This window comes from Hylobates moloch, unplaced genomic scaffold (genome assembly GCF_009828535.3).
Source record: "Hylobates moloch isolate HMO894 unplaced genomic scaffold, HMol_V3 SCAFFOLD_1, whole genome shotgun sequence".
NCBI lineage: Eukaryota > Metazoa > Chordata > Mammalia > Primates > Hylobatidae > Hylobates > Hylobates moloch.
This window is the reverse complement of record NW_026652276.1, coordinates 57,508,048-57,529,707: the sequence shown is the minus strand read 5'-3', so window position 1 is coordinate 57,529,707 and position 21,660 is coordinate 57,508,048. Positions and strand designations below refer to the sequence as shown.

Here is a 21,660-nt window from a genome sequence, read left to right as displayed (position 1 = left end):
TTTTTTTTAAGCAGTTTTACAGCATCGGGGCTTATGTTTAAGTCTTTTATCAATTTTGAGTCGGTTTGTGTATATGATGTGAAATAAAAGTCAAATTTTATTCTGCATGTGGATATTTAGTTGTCCCAATATCATTTATTGAACAGACTATCCTTTCCCCATTGTGTGTACTTGGCAGCTTTGCCAAAAATGCATTGACTGTAAATGTGTAGATTTATTTCTGAACTCTCCATTCTGATCCATTGGCCTATGTGTCTTTTTAAATGTTAACAACATGTTGGTTGCTGTATCTTTGTGGCATATTTTGAAATTAATTAGCGTGATGCCTCCATCTTTGTTCTCTCTATTCAAGGTTGCTTTGACTATTTGGACTCTTTTTTGGTTTCATATAAATTTAGGATTTTTTTCTATTTCTGTGAAAAATGTCATTGGAAATGTATAATAGAGGCGTCATTTAATCTGTAGATCACTTTGCCTAGGATGAACATTTTAAAGTATTAATCCTTCCAATCCATGAACACAGGATATCTTTCCATTTATTTATGTCATTCAATTTCTTTCATCAGTGCTTTAAAGAGTGTACAGGTTATTCACATCCTTGGCTAAATTTATGCCCATTATTTTTGTACTTATTTTAAATGAGATTGTTTTCTTACTTTCTGTGTTGGATTGTTCATTATTATTTTATAGAAACATTAGTGATTTTTTATATGTTGATTGCATATACTGCAACTTTAGTGAATTTATGTATTAGTTCTAACAGAACTTTGGTGGAATCTTTAGGGTTATCTCTATATAAGATTATTTTATTTGAAAACAGGGAACTTTGATTTCATCTCTTGCCTAATTACATGGATAGGCTTTCCAATATTATGTCGAACAGATGTGGTAGGAATCAGCATTCTTGTCTTTTTCTGATATCAGAGGAAAAGCTTTGAACTTTTTACCATTGAGTATGATGTTAGCTGTGAGTTTGTCATACATGGCCTTCATTGTGTTAATGTATATTCCTTCTATATCTAATTTTTGAGAGCATTTATCATGAAAGGATGTTGAGTTTCGTTAAATTTTTTTTCTGCATCTATTGAAATGATCATACGGTTTTTGATCTTCTATTAATATGGTGTATCATATTTATAGATTTTTGTATGCTGAACCATTCTTGCATCCCCAGTATAAATCTCAGTTGATCATGGTAAATAATTATTTTAATGTACTGTTGAATTTTGTTTGCTAGTACTTTTTGTGGAGGATTTTTCCACCAAAAAATTGATATTACAGGGATAGTAACGCTTAATTTTGTTTCATTTTTTTTTTTTTTTGGCAGTATCCTTGCCTGGTTTTCATATCAGAGTAAAGCTGGCCTCATAAAATGAGTTTGAAGTGCTTCCTCTTCTTCAACTTTTTGGGAGAGTTTGAGAAGGATTGGTATTAGCCTTAAATGTTTGGTAGAATTCAGCAGTAAAGCCATCAGATCCTGGGCTTTTCTTTGATGGGAGACTTCTTATTTAATCCTTATTAGTAACGATTTGATCTTCCTACTCATTATTGGCCTGTTCAGAGATTCTATTACAGGTGGAGTGTCCCTAATCCAAAAATCTGAAATCTGAAATGATCCAAAATCTGAAAATTTTTAGAGCTGATATGATGCCACAAGTGGAAAATTCTGTACCTGACCTCATGTGATGGATCACAATCAAAATACAGGCACACTACACAATTTATTCAACATCCCCAAGGAAAAAAGATCCAGCTTACTTGCAGCTGTGAAATGAAATAACTTTTCCACACTTGCTCAGATTCCCCCATGCAGGTATTCCCACACAGGGTAATAAAATGATATGCATGCAGGCCAGATGTGCCAACAACAAGTTCTCTGTGATGCCCCATATAGTGTAAAGTTCGATGTGCATTACCCATTGTATTTTTGCTTGTTTTCTACTCTGTGGTGTAAAAATATTGTTGAAAATGTCAAAAAGACCTACAGATTTTTCTGTAGTTAACATTTGTAAGAAAAAAAGAAGCATTCATGTTCATCTGTAGCACAAAAAGTCAAACTGAACAATAATGTAAGTGTGTAATGTCTTACGGAAGAGTATGACCTTGTTATAAAACCTGAAGAAAGAGCAGGATAAACTGTTGAAGTGCTATAATGAAAGTGATCAACAGAAGTTAATGATAAATAGTGAAACACTTTATAAAGCTAAAATGAAGATCTTGATTGTGTTTTGAAAGAGTGAATCTGTAAGCATTGAAGTAAACATATGCTACTTAATGGTATGCTGATCATGAAACAAGCAAAGATCTATCACAACGAACTATAAATTGAATAGAAATGTGAATAGTCAACAGAATGGTTGCAGAAATTTAAGAAAAGACACGACATTAATTTAAAAAAATTGTGTTGATAACATATTTACTCGTCACAAAGCAATAGAAAATTCATCAATGTATTTCCCAAAGTTATCTTTGATGAAGATCTGATGCCAAGTCTACAGACCGTAATAGACCAAATCTATAACGCTGATTAAACATCACTGTCTTGGTGTTATTGCTCTGGAAAGACACTGACTACAACCAATAAGACAGCCCCTATAGAAATTAAGGATGCCATGGGTAGAATGACTGTCCTGGGATATGCTAATGCAGTAGGCATGCATAAGTATAAACTTGCTGTCATAGTCAAAAGTTGTGTCCTCAGTGTTTTCGAGGAGTGAATATCCTACCAGTACATTATAACGTTAACAAAAAAGGCATAAATCACGAAGGACATCTTTTCCCATTGGTTTCACAAACCTTTGTTTTCAGTGGCTTGCGCTTACTGCTGAAAAGATGGACTTGATGAAAACAGCCAGATTTTGTTATTTCTTGAAAATTTTTCTTCTCCTCCTCCAGCTATAATTCTCATCAAACATAATGTTTATAGCATGTACTGTCCCCCAAATGTGACTTCATTAATTCAGCCCTGTGACCAAGGTATTCTTAGATCAATGAAGAGTATACATATAGAGAGTATATATATACTGTAATGTACACATACATATATATATATATATATATATACATATAATGCACTTTCTTGAACAACACACTAACAGCAGTGAACGAATGTGTGGGTGGGTGTGGAAGGTTTTCAGGAGGAGTATATTATGAAGGACGCCAGATATTCTGTTTTCAATGATTTGGAACACAGTAACTAAAGACACAATTGTGCATGTCAAGCACAATCCCTGTCATGTGACTATGTTCATTAATGAAAACAACCCAGGTGTTCACTTTGAAGGATTCTATGTCAGGAGATAATAAAATAACGTATGACTTCCTTAAATCCTCAGAAACAGACCTCCAGAGTCCGTCAGTAAGGAGAAACAAATGGCTGTCAAATAACTTTTTAATGTCAATAATGAGACTCCAGTTATTCATTTACTGATAAATGGAGAAATAGCCAAGACGATTCTGAAGCAAGGTGATTATAATAATAGTAACAATCAAAATGATGTTGTTAATACTACAGAACAAGCTCCTATAGACAACAGAGTAAATATGTGTGATGGGCTTTTTCAAGGACTAGAGCAGCATGTATTTTAAGCCATGATATATAGAACAATAAAGCATGTCAGTTTATAAAATCAAAGAGAGATTTCTAAAACAAAAATTGTTAATGAAACAAATGATTCTGGAGGAAATATTTTAAAAAGCCGTCTCTCTGAATTTCTTCTCATTTCTAGAGGACCCACTTTCTGGTCCCTCAACTGTTTCCAATGTTTCTTTTTATCTAAAAAAAAAAAATATGATGTACAGTAACCTCTTAATGAAAACAAAGCATCATAGGTAGAGAGTGAAAGTCTGCTGTTTTTTAGTGTTGTTGCTATTTAACAGTTTACACAAGTATTCTGGGGTTGCTACTGTGGTTGCTTAGTTACCTTGAACACATTATTTTTTGACTTTGTAATAGCATGTCATATGTTTTACTGTTAAGTACATATGTATAAGTATAAGAAAATGATTGCTTATCAGTTGCATATAAATTCAGAATCAGGAATGATGGTGGTACCAAACAACCACAGATTGTACAGAAGTGGCTGAGATAGTGACACCTTTGCTTTCTGTTGGTTCAGTATATTCAAACTTTGTTGCATGCAAATAATTGAAAATAATATATAAAATCACCTTCAGGCCATGTATATAAGGAATATATGAAACACCCAGTGAATTTTGTGCTTAGATTTGGGTCCCATCCCCAAGATATCTCATTATGTACACGAACATATTCCAAAATCTGAAAAAAATTTAAGTCCAAAACACTCTGGTCTCAAGCATATCAGATAAGGGATACTCAACCAGTACTTCATGATTCAATCTTGGTAGGTTATGTATGTTTATTGTTTTTCTAGTATCTCTTTCATTTGATTTTGTTCTGGTCTTTACTATTTCCTTCCTTCTACTAACTTTGAGCTTAATTTGTTCTTCTTTTTCTAGTTCTGGGAAGTGTAATATTATGTTGTTTATTTGACATCTTTCTTTTTTTGATGTAGGTATTTATTGCTACAAACTTTCCTCTTAGGACTGCTTTTGTTGCATTCCTTAAGTTTTGGTTTTATTTTCCATTGTCTTCCATTTTCATTTGTTTGAAGATAATTTAAATTTTTCCTTTTAATTTCTTCAATGACTGGTTGTTCAGAAGCATGTTGTTTAATTTCCATGTATTTCATACTTTCCAAAATATCTCTTGTTATTGATTCCTTGTTTTATACCATTGTGATCAGAAATAGATTGATATAATTTTAATTTTCTTGAATTTATTAAAACTTGTTTTGTTGCCTCACATATAGGCTATCCAGAAGAATGTCCCATGCACACTTGAGAAGAAAGTATTTCCTGTTACTATGGAATACAATGCTCCGTACATGTTGGTTAGGTCCATTTGGTCTAAGATGTAGTTTAAGTCCCATGTTTCCTTATTGATTTTCTGTGTGAATGAACTGTCCATTGCTGGAAATGGAGCAATGAATTTCTCTAATATTATTATATTATAGTCTATCTCTCCCCTCAGATATTTAATATTAGTTTCATGTATTTATATACTACAATATTTATATGTTTATATTGTTATAGCCTCTACTAAGTTGACCCATTTAACACTATATAATGACCTTTTAATCTTTTTTTTCAGTTTTTGACTTAAAGCCTGTCTTATCTAAGTAGAGCCACTTATTTTGGTTTTCATTTGCATGTACATCTTTTTTCATTTATTTGCTTTCAGCCTCTATGTGTCCTTACATGTGAGATGAATCTCTTACAGGAAGCACATATTTGGGTCTTGTTTATTTAATGTATTCAGCCACTCTATATTTTTGATTGGACAAATTAATTAATTTACATTCAAGGTAATTATTGATAGGTAAGGACTTACTGCTGTCTTCTTGTTAATTGTTTTCTGGTTATTTTGTAGATCTTTTGTTTCTTTCTTCCACTCTCGATGCCTTCCATTGCGACGAAGTACTTTTTTCTCTAGTGATAGACTTTTATTCCTGCTTTTTTACCTTTGGTATATCTATTATATATTTTTGCTTTGTGGTTACTGTAAAACTTAAAAATATATATTTTATAGTTATAAGAGGCTGCATTAAGATAATAACAACTTAGGCCAGGTGCAGTGGCTCACACCTGTAATCTCAGCAATTTGGGAGGCCGAGGCGGGTGGATTACCTGAGGTCTGGAGTTCAAGACTAACCTGGACAACATGGCGAAACCCTAATTTTGTGTTAAAAATACAAAAATTAGCAGGGCATGTTGGCACACGCCTGTAATTCCAGCCACTCAGGATAGTGAGGCAGGAGAATCACTTGAACCTGGGAGGCAAAGATTGCCGTGAGCCGAGATCACGCCACTGCACTCCAACCTGTGCAACAGAGTGAGACTCTGTCTCAAAAAAAAAAAAAAAAGGGTAATAACTTAACTTTGAGAGCATTAAGAAACTCTACATTTTCATTCCACTCCATCTTGACATATATTTTGATGTTTTAATTTACATATTTTAATAGTGTGTATTTTTAATTATTGTAATGATAATTATTTTTAATTTTTTTTAAACTTTCATACTAAATATATAAATGGTCTATACACCAGCATTACATTATTAGATTATTCTGAATTTGTACCTACTTTTGCAATACTCACTTTTATCAGTCAGTTTTACACTTTCATATGTTTCATGTTACTGGCTTGAAGAACTCCCTTTATCCATTTTTGTAAGACAAGTCTAGTGATAAGTTAATCCCTCAGCTTTTGTTTGTCTGGGAAAGTCTAACTTTCCTTCATTTCTAAAACACAGATTTGCTGGGCACAATATTCTTAACTGATAGTTTTTTCCTTCAACACCTAAGTAATTCATCCCACTCGCTCCTGGCCTGTAAGTGCTCTGCTGAGAAATATGTTGCTGGTTTTCTTGGCCCTCCTTTATATGTTATTTGATTCTTTTTTATTGCTGCTTTCAGGATTTTCTCTTTGTCTTTAATTTTTGACAGTTGGAGATCTTTGACCTTCCTGTACTTAGATATTTATATCTTTCTTCAAATTTTGAAAGTGTCTGCTATTACATTTAAAACTAATCTTTCTACCCCCTTTTTTTCTCTTCTTCTATACTTTTATGATTTAAATATGTGCTGTCTTGATGCTGTTCAATAAATTCCATAAGGATCTTTTATTCTTTTTTTTAATTATTTCTCTTCTGACTGTATATTTTTAAATACCCTTTCTTTGAGTTCACAGATTTTCTTTGTCGATGAATTCTGCTGTTGATGTTCTCTAATGCGTTGTTAATTTAATTCATTGTATTTTTCAGCTGTAGAATTTGCTTTATTCTATATATTATTGATTCTTTGTTAAATGTATTATTTTGGGTCATTTATTGTCTTCCTCATTTTATTTACTCATTTTTCTGTGTTTTCTTAACGTTCACTGAGCTTACTTAAAATAATTATTTGGAATTCTTTCTCAAGCAGTTTTTATATCTCTATTTTCTTAGGTCAGCTAGTGGGAGATTTTGTTCTTTTGGTGATGTTCTTCTGTATCCTTGGTTTTTCATGGTTCTTATTGCCTTACATTGACGTGTATGCATTAGAAGTAGTTTATTCTTCCAGATTCTTTGTCTGGGAAACCCTGCTCCAGTCAGTCTGTCCAGAGACTCTGAGCAGGCCACCTGGCATGATTCAACAGTTGGCTTATTGCTGGAACCTACAGTAGAGTTGTCCTGATTCCTAGGTCAGGAGGTAAGTGGGCCTAGTACCTATGGCTTTCCTAAGTGTCCACAGGGGCTGCCCTGGCACTGGGGTGGGCCATGAGCCTGAGTCTTCAAGGGCTGGCTACCCACTAGGATGGGTTTGGCATTTGGTTCCATTGGGATAAAAATAGAGCTTTAACTCCATAGGAAAAAGTCTGGGTCCTGAGTCCAGGAGAACTGGCTTGGAACCTGGGTCTACAGGGGTGTTCTTGGGCCCTCAGTGTCCTCAGTGTCCACAGTGTGTGCCTTGGCCACTATGGTGGGCCTTGGCCCTGGGTCCTCTGGAGTCCAGGGTATGGGGACTTGCCTGTAATCTTTATCTGCTGATGCTGGCCTAGAGGCTAGATGTATAGGTACTGGCCTAGAGGCTTGGTCTGTGAGAACTGGACTGAGAGCTGGACTGGGTCCTGGGTCCTCAGTCAATAGCCTGGAACCTGGTTAAACAAGAGAAGTCTTGGGGCCTGTGTCCATGGTTACCTGTTTGATGTTTGAGGCCAGAAGTGCCAACTTGGCATTAGGGCAGACTTGAAGTCTAGGACCACAAGAACTGGCTTAGCAGTTAATGGACCTAGATTATATCCACAGGAACTTGCCTGGAGGCTGGATTTTCAAGTGCTGACCTAATGACTAGGGCTGCAGGGGCCAGTGTGGCATTGGGTTTGGCCCAGCACATGGGTCCACTAGGTTGATCCAGAGCCTGACTACTGGGATCAGACTGGTGCTAAGAAAGGCCCAGGAAGAGTCTGCAAGGATAGCCTGATTTCTGCAACTATGGGAACTTGCTTAGTGCCAGGGTGGACTTGGAGGCCTTGTAGGTGGGTATCAGCCTGGAATCTGATGCTACAGGCAGTGGCATGGCAATGGCTGGACCTGGATCCTGTATCTGCAGGGGCTTGCCTGGGAGTTGAGTTTGTAGGTATTGACCTAATAACTGGGGCTGCAGGATTAGACTTTTAGCTGGTGAAGGCCAAAGCCTGGGGCAATGGCCAAGCTCAGTGCTGGTGCATTCAGGAATCTTTGGCCTTTGGGGTTGGCCTAGGGTATGGGCAAACCAGAGCCTGAGGCTGCAGTGGGCCAGCCTTGTGCTAGATGAGGTCCAGAGACTGGGGCTTCTGAGGTCAGCACAGTGGTGGAGCAGACTGAAGATCAAGTCTGTTGCTCAGGCCTGGAGCCTAGGGCTGCAGAATCTAACCTGGTGCTAGAGCAGATCTAGAGGCTTAGTCCACAGGTACTGTCCTGGAATTTGGGGCTCTGGGGCCCTGCCCAGCAATAGTTTTTTTCGGGGACAGGACTGGTGTTGGGATCCGAAGCAAAGTCCCATGTTCACATTCCTCTCCTTCTTCATGTGGAAAATATATCTCTCCATGCTTTCTTGCTTGGAGTTGGTGGAAGGGTGACATAGGTAATGTAATACTATCTTTCCTACATTCGTCAATGGGTATTTTCTTATTTCTGCACTATATGCAGGTGCTATAATCTCTTATCTGGTTTCCTCAGCTCTTATGAAGATATTTTTGTGTGTGAATAGTTGTTTAAATTGATGTTTCTGCAGGAAATAAACACTAGGGAGTCCTATTTTCCATCATCTTGCTGACATTGACCCTCTTTCCTTCTATACTCATTTTCAAGACAAAAAGGGCAGTCCTAATGTCATTTATTTGTTATTTGTTGAGTGTCTGCTAATGCTGGGCTCTGCTAAAAGCTCTGGAAATACAACAGTAAGGAAAACAGGTACAAATTCTTTCCCTCAGAGAGCTCACACTTGTCAGGGAAGGTTACTTGTATATACGCGATTAAGAATACCTAAGGAAAGAGGCCATATGCTATGATGAGGCCGCTATGAATTGCGTCATGTTGGAAAATAATGTTTCTCCCTTCAAGGTTCTACTTTGGTGCTATTCATATTTTAGTATTGGGGGATAGATTGTCCTTGGGGTGTGGGTAAACCATTATCTTCTCTATTTCACTTTGCTGTCTACAAAATTTATTGTACTGCCAAGTTGCTGTGGTCACCAATTAAGATTTGTGATTTTATGACTTGGAGGTATATGCATACTGCTTCCCTAAAAGAAAGGATTCAACCTTTACTGTTTTTACATACATGTAAAAAGTGCTGAGTTAAAATGACCTGACTAGTTGCAGGAAGATTGTCCTTCTTTTTCACTTTGTGCCTTCACTGTCAGTGACACAGTACAGAAGCAGTGCTCATAGTTCAACCTGGAATGGCTTTACCAGATAGAGGGGAAACATTTTGGATTGCATATATAAGAACAGCTGTGCTCCTTTTTCATCTCACTCAAATGTGTCTCTTACTTTCTGCAGTGGGATGGCTGTATTTAATATGTGCTTTAAAATCTCAGTCAGTGCCTGTGTCAATATTAGCCACAATGAAAGAGAGGGGTCATGGAACATGTCAGTCTAACTAGGACTGATTTTGTCTACATACATGTTTTTAAATGTATGATCAGTAACAATACATATGACTCCTTTCCCTTAAGATGCACATACAATAATGAAGTCTTTTTTACTCTGCTAATGTTTTCTAGAACACAGCCTTGATTCCTTAATTGCACTTAACATCAACTCGAAAGTCTGGCTCAAATGTTTGTAATTGTGCTATCACTTGCAAACTTAACTTTGGCCATGCTATGTTTCTTTTAATAACTTAGAGGAGGATAGAGATAGAGAGAAAGCAACAAAACACACAAATATATCAAAATGTTAACAATAATTTTATTTAAGTGAAAATCATATGAGTCTTTTATCATAGTTTTGTAACTTTTCTATAGTTATTAACATTTTTTAAATGTGAAGTATAATTTTAACTTTTTTCTGAAAAATAAATTGTAATGAGAAATAAAGCAAAGAGATGGGGATGGGGAAATACAGAATAAAAGAGATTAAGAAGCATAGAAGATGGTAATATATGGGCCTTAATGGAATTTTGTTTTGAAAAACCTGTTTTTAAATATTAGAGAATTGGAGCTATTTGCACACACTGACTTGGATATTTGATGACAATAAAAAATGATTGTGGTTTCTCTACTGTTTTTGTTACTTTGTTTCGGTCTGATATTGCTTCTGTGACTATGTTTTTTAAAAGTCATTCTAATTTAGAGATATATACTGAAATATTTACAGATAAAGTGATATAAAGCTAGGAAGGCATTTAAAAATTATTTGGGTAGGATGAAAGGGTATGAGATGGGATAGGATACAATAAATCATGACTGATCCTGAGTTCATAGTTCTTGAAGCTGATTAGTGGATACATAGGGATTATTATACTCTTCTCTCTTTTTTATGTGCTTTAAAGTTTAAAAATAATTTAATGCTATGGACAAGAATATTTGGGTTTAAATATGGAGTGAACATTTGCTCATTATATCCTGGAGCTACTTAACTTTCCTGTGCTTCATTATTTCCATCTGTAAAGTGAGGAAATGAAAAGAATCAGGATTAAATGAGTTAGTACATAGAAATTATTCATCAGTGACTGACCCTAAATAAGCACTAGCTAAATGTTAGCTATAGTTACTTTTAAATTACTGTTTTTAATTTTAAATCTAGGCTGAAGCTAATATTTTTGAAGAATGCAATTTGACCAAGAATTCTGTTCCACTAAAAACCTTCCCACTTTTGTAGACTGGGTAAACAGAAACCAATTATTGCTTCTGTAGAGGAATATCAATCTTATTAAAAAAAAAACAAAAACAAACCTTACAACATAATAAGAACTAATCAAATATTTAGAAAGAGGAAGTAGCTTTATTGTAATTATAATGAATGGGGAAAATCAACTAGTTTACCATGAAATTTCTGTTGGTTTAAGATTGTCCAGAGAGCTAATTCAGCTTTAATCCCAAAATTATTTTCATTTCCTCTATTGATTAAAATGTTATCTCTGCCTTAAACACTTTAGCCATGAAATCATATTACTTAATTTTCATTTCCTTTAAATTGACTAATCCATAAACGATTATTTTGAAGATTTTACTGAAAATTCAGTAAACAATTTGGGTCTATATTACTTACTTTTACCTTTTTAAACCAAGTGTTTTTAACATATTGGAAGAATCAATTAATATAAGTAGGAATAATTGACAAATTTGCTGAGAAATGGTGCATTACTTATTGAAATTGATGGAATTGTGCATAAACAAGTTATTTTGTGATTTATCACTGTCTTAGTTCATTTGTGTTGTTCTAAAAGAATACTTGAGGCTGGGTAATTCATACAGAAAATAGATTTATTTGACTCATGGTTCTGCAGGCTGTGCAAGAAGTATGGTGCTGACATCTGCATCTGATGAGGGCCTCAGACTGCTTCCACTCATGATGGAAGGGGAAGGGAAGCTGGTGGGTGCAGAGATCACATGGTACAAGAGGAAGCGAGAGAGAGCTACAGGAAGATGCTAGGATCTTTTTAACAACCAACTCTCAAGAAAATTAATATAATAGGAACTTACCTCAATCCTCCATGGAGGGTGTTAATCTATTCATGAAGGATGTGCCCTTATCACCCAAACACGTCCCATTAGGCCCCACCTCCAGCATTGAAAATCACATTTTAACATGCGGTTTGGAAGGGAAAATTATCCAAACTATAAGAGTCACCTTTGTTGTGCAGTTGATACAACTAATAAAACATAACAATAGATTATTGTCTTTAAAATGAGAAAGTAAGCTATGGATTATGGCAAATGTATGCATTGATTACTACAAAGTATGCCTCCCAAACCATGGTGAACTTTATTATATGTGACGTATGCATGAATATACAGTGCAATAACATAAGCAAAGTATTAGTCATGTATTAAATTACTGGTGAACCACTTTTCAGTATTGTAGAAACAATTTAAACAAATTGCTTTAATTTCAGACTATGAGTCCTTTCTAGTTTGTGTATTTAAGGAGGATAAGTGCCATTGCCATATAGAGGACTACAACATTTTATTTATAAATATCAGTGCTAAAAGTGTGTTTTATAGTAGTATGTAAGAGACTTGAATATATAGTTATGATTTTTTTTTTTTTTTTGAGGCAGAGTGTTGCTCTGTCGCCCAGGCTAGAGTGCAGTGGCATGATCTCAGCTCATTGCAGCCTCCACCTCCCAGGTTCAAGCAATTCTCCTGCCTCAGCCTGCAAGTAGCTGGGATTACAGGTTCCTGCTACCACGCCTGGCTAATTTTTATATTTTTAGTAGAGACAGCGTTTTACCATGTTGGTCAGGCTGGTCTTGAACTCTTGACCTCAAGTGATCCACCTGCCTAGGCCTCCCAAAGTGCTGGGACTGCAGGCATGAGCCACGGCACCAGGCCTAGTTATTTTGAATTTTAAAGGAGTTGTATATAAGATAATCTGGAAGTTAGAAATATATTTTACAGTGAGGTCTGAGGTTTAGGTCTTCTTCACATCATGAATAATGTTTACAGGCAGAAATATTGTCCAATTTTCACTTATTCAGTGAAAGAATTGGACAATGTTTCCACGTGTAAACTTTATTCATGTCTGGCAACATTGAATTGAACACTGCGTCTGGTGAGGGGCTCAGATTGCTTCCACTTATGGCAGAAGGGGAAGGGGAACCAGCAGGTTCAGAGATCACATGTGGCGAGAGGGAGCAAGAAAGAGCTTCAAGGAGGTGCTAGGCTCTTTTGCCATTATTTGTGACACTTCATTGACATTTAAATAAGCATGAAATAGCAAGTAACTTATCTTTAATGTAACTTAAAGCCCACAGTCAAACATTTGGCCATTTTATGCATTCTAAACAAAAGCTAATGATGACTGGCTATATGTTCATCTTCTCAGGGGTTTGGTTATATCACTGTCTTTATTTACTGTGAGTATGATGAAAACAATCTGCTTATGCAGTTTAATCCTTTTCAGTTTAGGTAAATAACTGAAATAACCTGCAGAAAAGTGTTTTCTTTTCCAATAAATAGAGATTATTTTAATGTTCATTCTAAATTGATATGGGTCAGGATAAAAAAAAATTAGTCCAGTTAAATGCCTAGGTGGAATGAATAATGTTACTATATAGATAATTAAGGAAACAAACAAAATACAAAACTTGTATATTTGTGCACAAATATAGACCTTTTCAAATAGAACACATTTTACATGTTCAGAATAGAAAAGTTTTATGTTAGCTGATTCATTGCCAGGAATCCACAGTTGAATCAAGATAGCTATGTGATTTTCAGTTTTTATGCTAACTTAGCATAGGAACTTGTTCAATCAAGGACTTCTATTTATTTCCATCATTTGCATTTCTCCTCCACATTTGTGCTATTTTTCTGTTATTTATCTTGGCTTCTTCTGTTAGTCTTTTAATTTTTAAGTCATAATTTATTCTAACTTGGTTTTCTAGTATTTGCTTTCTTTTTCTCTTTGCTGTATTCTGTTTCTAACTCTAATTATTGTACTATAGTTGACAACTGTTAGAACAAAGTAAACACAGGGGAGAGCTAATTGTATCCTTCCTTGAAATTTTATTTTTCAGGACTATGCTGAGAAGGAAAATACCATAGCAAAAGCTCTGGAAGATCTGAAGGCAAATTTTTACTGTGAACTCTGTGACAAGCAGTACTATAAGCACCAGGAGTTTGACAATCACATTAATTCATATGACCATGCTCACAAGCAGGTAAGAAAGAGATGTGCAAAAGGGCATTTCTGGACTTGTGTAATAGTTTTAATTGTGCAGACTCTGTGAATATGATATGATATTCTTATTTAATTTGCCGTACAGTTTTGAAATATATCATTCTGGGATGATAATTTGACGACTTACAGCAAAATCCTTTTTTGTTTTAAAAAAAAAAAGGCGCCAATAACAAAGTCCGAAATAATCAACATAAAGAAATACCATTCAATTGCCTTTTAATGAGTAAAAGTGTTTTGAAAACAATATTGTACAAGTGATGATCCTCTTATTGTCCTCAAATGTACTGTTTTAAATATTTAAATCAATAATTTATGCATTATATTATATATTATTACATGTTATTTATAAATGTAATATATAAATATATTTATCAAAGTTAAATAAAATATAACATAGTTTTTCATAGAAAGCATTTTGGATTTAAACTACCATGAAAACATGTGAAAAAAAGATTGGGTGTGCTACAAATGGTCCTAGGTTATTGATTGAGTACTACTTAATATATCTATTATTTTGTTCATTTTAATATTTTCATTTTATTGTCAATTGTAAATCTCAGATTAATTATTACTATCAATGATAAATCCTAGATTTTTCAACACTCTATGTAAATGAGTTTAAAATAGTGGTAATGTTACAAATGTAATTAATACAAATTCCACTTTCTAATATACCTTATATTTTCCAATGCAACTTCGTTCATTGTTTAGCTAACTTGATACAATACACAGTATTAGCATTAATTTATAAACATTTTCTATTTTAGCTATCACCCTCAAATACCATGCTGAGTATTCATTTTAGTATGAATTTAAAGGTACATTTTTAAGCAGTTGAACCTGCCCTAACTTTCTGTTAATCAGAGTTATCTATTATAAGAAAGAAAAAGTAGGGAAAGTGATCATGTTAACCGATAATGAACCAATCGTGTGTACTTCCTTTGCTGTCAATCCTGCAGTCGTTCATACCAACTACACTGTGCTTGGAGAGGATGGTGTAGGGAAGAATTTACCCTTCAATTACATACTTCACTGATTAATGCATACTTAGCTTAATGATCTGTCCTTGCCTTTCTTTCCCCTGGTAGTAGATCTATTGGCCCACTGGTTAAGGGAAAGGTTTTGATGGAAATATTCCTTTTCTTACATAAAAATACATACATATAAATATATCATTGCTTGATTTGAACTTTAACATTCATTAGGAAATAGTATTATTTTGTGAAAATGTTAGTGACATTTGTTTTATCAAATAATTCTGGAATGCTGCTTTCAAAGAGTTTAAGTCTGAGAAAGTCATTCCTTTGATTTTTCCTATGTATCTAAAAGCCTGAGTATATTATTACACGTCTCATTGTGTACAGTAGGTATGTGGAAATGTGTGTGTGTTTATATGTGTGTTATAAGAATATCTATTATCATTTGCAGAAGAATGCTTCATTTAGCCATATGGTTGTCTTGAAGATAAAACTTACTAAAGTTAGCCCAAGTGCCTTTTCAGTTTCTTATTCTTAGAGAACTTAGTATACTATATATATTCTATACAGAGAAGTTAAAGGGAATTTGGGCTGGATCTGGCTTGCAGTTTTGGTATTCTAGAGGCCCACCTTTGACAATGCTCAGAGTGATCAAATCCTAAAAACAACTACTCGATCAAAATACTCATAAACTCTGTTAGACAGCACAGTCATAATTGATTAATTCAACTTGATATGATGTTCCAGTAGCCAAAAATATTAAAATCTATAGAATCTTTTATGCCTTCCCCGTACGATAATAGTGCGTCTTTGAGCGTGTCTTCCTAGAGAACGCTCTCCTTTTTCTGAACAAATACGTCATCGCTATGACCATCAATATATAATTCTACCACATGACTCTAACACATTGGTCACTTTGAATGAAGTAGAGGTGGAAACAGATTGGAGATGGAAAATTCAGATTTTTCTCTCTTGAGAACTTGAAATTGGGATGTGATTGAAAAGAAAAAAATGCCTAATGTCTGATAGTGGCTGTACCTGACACTTAAAAATGTAGGGATTGTTCAGTGGTGAAGTTCATTAAAAAGCTGAGAAAGCTGGTTTGCATAAAGAGAGAACAAAACAAACGTATAAGAGAATGAGTTACGAGTGACCCTGTGACAATTGAGAGTATGGAAATAGCAATTTTGATTCCAAATGGCCTTCAGATTCCTAAAAGCTGTCTTTCGTACAACTTTTATGCAGATCCTGTCCTTGAGTTTTGAGAGACATTTCAGCTTGCTGCTAATAAACATACTTAAGACAAAGCAAATGAGCAAACAAAACTAAAACTCCAGCTTCATGCTTATTAATACCTGCAACCAAAAAAGTATCTCTTCATAAAATATTAAGCTCTCTGAAGATCAAAGCAATCTTTTTGGCTTCCCATAGAAAATACCTTTACAAGAAACAGGTACAGGTTGAGTATATCTAATCTGGAAAGCTGAAATCCAAAATGCTCTGCAGTTTGAAATTCTTTGTGCACTGACATGCATGATGCTCAAAGGAGGTGCTCATTTGGACATTTCGGATTTTGGACTTTTGGATGTGGGATGCTCAGCTGGGTACCTATAATGCAGATATCCCAAAATCTGAAAAAAAATTCTGAAATCCAAAATACTTTTGGTTCCAGCATTTCAGATAAGGGACACTCAACCCATATACTCAAAATCCATATGGACTTCAAATTCCTAAAAGCAGTCTTTCCTACAACTTGTATGCAGTAAGTGTCACTTAAGCACTTAAGTGTCATATGGTTGCTTACATGGAATTAGAGCACTTCCTGAATGGAATTAGAAAAAGGCAAATTGTGCATACTTCTAATGCATTCATTTCCTACAGAGATATGATTCCAAGGGCCAATAAGTGAATGGAAAAAGGGAGGAGGATTTATTAATGGAATGACTTTTAACCTTGTCTCTTACCAGCCATATGACTTTGGGTTAAATAATCAAAGGCCCAATGAACTCAACTCTCTATTTTCAGGGAAATTAAATGAGAGAATGTGCATTAATATGCATTGCAGAGTACATGGAAAATAGTAAAAGCTCAATATTTAATAACTTATTATTATTACTTACTAAAATTTTTTTTCTCCTAGAATGAGACACTGACAGTTTGCCTTTGAGACCATTCTTTATTTAGGCCTCTCAATGAGAATCTGTTTTCGGTTCATGTAGGCTAATAGAGTCTTTAAAACACAACCAGGTAATCTTGACCTAAAAGCTGTTGTGAATGCCTCATATATCTTTGCAAATCTGTTATGACAGAATATGTGTTGCTTTGAACTCTAAACTTCAAAGGAAATTCGGTTTCCTTTCATCCACATTCTCTTTGCATAACTTTAAAATCTCTCTCACTTATCACTAAGACTTGCTAACAGAGGGTTAAAAAGAAAAAGGAAATACAGGGGTACAGATATGATTACAATAGCTCACAAATTACAGTCTCTTTCTTTGAATTTTTTTTAACTTTGTAACTCAAAAGATGTTTGATTGTAACTCTTTTAGGGCAGGGACTCTTTCTTACATGCCCTTATCTTCCCGGTATCTAGTGAAGTGTCTTGCATAATTTAGACACAATTAATGCTGCTCATATAAATAAATGTAAAAAGGCTAGAATCAAAATTCATTTTGAGATTTTATATTTTATATGCTTCAGAGTAACGCAAAGTGTAATGCTTTCATTTTTAAGGTTACAGATATATGTGATTAATCTTTCTTTGGAAAATGGAAAATGATGAATACGACACTCAGGATAGTGGTTACTTCAAGGGGTGATGTAGGGTGACGGGATACCATAGGAGACATAAGTATGTGAAATATGTTCTAATTCTTAAACTGGATAGTGCTATCAGAGATATTCTATTTAGTATATAACGCTTTATATGATCGCAGAGATCAAATACTACGTAAAAATTCAGTAAAGGAGGAAATATCATGAAAAAATCCAATATTTTGATCTCATGCTCTCTGAAACTCTACTACCAAATATATAGAAACTGGAGAATCATAATTAGTGCTATTGTTAACTCTTCCCTGTGCCATTCAAGTCTTTCACTGTTTCTTAAAAAAATACACAATTTAGACACCCAATTAATGCTGCTGATATATATAAATGTAAAAAAGCTAGTATCAAAATTCATTTTGAGATTTTGTAATGTCACAATTTTGTGGTAGGTAAGAGCTTCAAAAAACAAAATGATTTATTTATGGATTTGCACATAGATAAAACTATTTGTAAGGAGAATATTACATATGAAGATGCTGTGACTGTTATAAGATGAATTAGTTATTTGAACATTCATAAATGTCCATCCTTCATAAGAGTAATGCTACTGATGATAATAATAGCAACAATTTCCATATAATATGTGCACTCTACAAAAGTCTTCATATGCATAAAACCATTTAATCTCGATATAGTTTGGATTGACATTGTTTTCTATGTGAGAACATAATTTAAGAGCAAATAACACTTCCAGAAATGCCTTAGAATTTTCACTTTCATCAGCAGAGCATACAAGATACTCTGAAGGACTCTTCTACTACAAAATAAATAGAACTTCCACAATACAATTTTCTTAATTCAGTTGCTGAGTTCCTATAAAGGATGATATCTCCAAAGAGCCCGTGCTACCAACACCACTCTTGGAGGCTGAGAAGTAGGAAGCTACTGGCTAAAACTTGGGCCTACAGTGATAATTACCTACAAAGAGCAAAATTGAATGAAGAGTAGATACCACTGTGAGCTTTGTAACCTGGAAAGTGAACCGTGAACAGCAGTTGGTAAACTCTGATGATGATTTCTGGGTTAAGGTGAAAGCTGCACTTAGGTCTTGACTGAAACATAGAAATTACTCCAGCAAAAAAAAAACAAAACTCAATTTAGATTTTCCACTGAATATTATTAACAAAATAGGAATTCACATCAAAGATTTTAAAAACAAACATATATATATATATATCAAGAGAAAAATCGCCAAGAGTGAGAATTAACAGGAAAAAATTACTTGGATATTGGGTTCATTAAATACAGAATACAATATATATGTATGTATGAAAAGTTTAAATTAGTAAAAAGTATAACAAGAGTAACATCAAAGAACCTTTTAGAAGGACAGTGATGAGTTTTATAATGAACATGTAGAAATGTCCTAAAAGCAAACCGTAATTTTTTAAAATTAAGTAGTTTAAGAAAATAAAAGATTAGTCGATTTAATATTTTAGTTTAGTTTACTAGGAGAATAAAAACAGATGAAGAAAAATAAAGTAGGAAATGAAAGACCTTTATCAAGAATTACCCAGACTGTATCACAAGGAAAGCAAGAGCTAAAATCTTTTATGTGTCCAGAGTGAAGAAATAGATGATTTTCAAAACAGAATAGAGCAATCTAGAATTTGAACACAGAAAATTATCATTCAAGAATTAAGAACTAATGAAGACCTACTTCTAGTTTCTTTTGAAAAAGATTGAAAAAGCTCACTAGTTATTAAAGGAAACTAAGATACAAACTGCATTTAAAAGTAAATGTTTCCATTAAAATGTTATAAATATCTTCATTAGATTGGCATTTATTTCATAAAATTTAGCAAATATATATGAAAATCTATTTTAAACCAAGAATAAATCTTACTTCTGATCTGCTTATCAGACAAAAGCTATCTAACTTTCATATGAAGAAACATCAGTCTTTGTGATGAAATATCAAACACATTCTTTTTAGGATTATAAAAAAGAGAAGAAAGAATGCCACTATTCTTTGAACGGTATACTGAGGTAGTAGAGCAAAAACAAATGAACAACAAAATAGGGATTAAAATGCAGAAACAAAGCTATCATTATATTATTCACAGATCCTATGATGGTCTAATGAGAATTTGAAAAGTTGTCTGGCTATTATTTTGCATTTCTGGACTTGCAACAAATTTTGAGAAAACAAAAACAAAATTAAATACCAATGAGAAGAACAATAAACCATATATGATACTAAATGATAAACCTAAAAATGCCATACAACTTTGAATTAGGAAAGTTAGAAAATTGTTTTTAAAATGCATTAAATGGAAGGACAAAAACCTGTTCACATATACATATAAAAATAGACATAATCATAGGGACATCAATTTGCCCCAAAACTGACCTCAGATTCAACAAAGCTTTTAGTCTAAACGTCAGTATTTTTTTTGTAATGAACTTCTCAAGCTGATTCCAAAATTTTTATATAAGAATGAATATGATCCTGAAGAAATAACTAAAAGTGGTGAGATCTGGCCTAACAGTTACCAAGACTATTACATACAGTTCTACATTCTGAAGATGTGTTTTGTTGATACAGGTATAGACAGATTGATGAATGGAACAGAATATAGAGCTGTGACACAAAGATTATATTTAGAAATTTATTAAGTGACAGGAGCAGAAAGCAGGTCAATAGTGAAGGGATATACTTTCGAAAACTTTTTATCTGATGATTGATTATCCCTATTTTTAAAAAAGAGATTATCTTTTCTTCATAAACAAACAAAATCAATGTCAGATGAAGAGTTTAAAATTAAAGAATTTAAAATGGAAGTCAAAACTTTATATATTTTAGGAACATATCTAGGGAATTATTTTTATGACTTTGGGGTATATAGGTAAAATTTATAGAAGATATTAAAAGCACATGCCTGTAATCCCAGCATTTTTGAAGACTGAGGCTGGTGGGTTGATTGAACCCAGGAGTTTGAGATCAGCCTGGGCAATATAGTAACACTTTGTCTCTATAGAAAATACAAAAATTAGCTGGCCATGAAGGGCCATGCCTGTGGTCCCAGCTATGCAGGAAGCTGAGGTGGAAGGATCACTTGAGCCTGGGAGATCGAGGCAGCAGTGAGCCATGATTGCACCACTGCACTCCAGCCTGGGTGACAGAGCAAGAACCTGTAAAAAAACAAACAAACAAACACAAAGTGTTGTGTGAAAGTTTTGTAAGTTTAACTATATGTAATATGATATTTATTACTAGAAATTTGTAATAACATAAAAAGGCAAGCCAGAAATTGGGAAAATATAACTGCAACTTACAAAACCAAGAAGGATTTAGTATTATGATTTTATTGTAGAAATATGAACACATACGAAAAATAGAAATGGCCCAGTAGAAAATTGAACAAAAATATTTGAGGACATTTTACAAAAAAGGAGACACTTATATGTGTATTAAAAATTGTTCAAAAATAAGTGACAGTATTACAACTGCTAGATTAAAAAAATGGTTGATAATATCAAGTGATAATGTGGATGAATAGAAAATATTACACATCATTTTTGAGAGTATCATTGATTTAGCAACTCAGGAAAACGATCTTGTCAATTTATACATTAATATATTAAAACAAAACAAATTCCTAATATTAATTCTAATAGGTATGAACAACAATATTTGTAAATTAATTAGGATATATTCACAAAATGCAAAATTATTCTGCAGTGCAAATTAACTGTAGGTATGTGTTTCATGAAAGAATCTTAGAAATAAAAATAGTGAACAAAAGGTTGCAAAGACTACACCTTTTGTATATTCTTCAAAGTAAAGCAAAATGTAATGTTTTCATTTTCAAGGATACAGACGTGATTAATCTCTCTTTAGAAAATGGAAAATGATGAATACAAAACTCAGGATAGTGGTTACTTCAAAAGGTGATG

At 33.9% G+C, this 21,660-nt stretch overlaps 1 protein-coding gene across 1 annotated transcript in view; it reads left to right on the top strand.

Moving 5' to 3' along the window:
* The window catches only part of ZNF804A (zinc finger protein 804A), a 352,266-nt gene that overhangs the window by 254,603 nt on the left and 76,003 nt on the right, over positions 1 to 21,660 (top strand). The window contains exon 2 of the mRNA XM_032755205.2: positions 13,791 to 13,934. Within this exon, the coding sequence (XP_032611096.1) occupies positions 13,791 to 13,934 (144 nt within the window). The remainder of the gene's footprint in view (positions 1 to 13,790; positions 13,935 to 21,660) is intronic.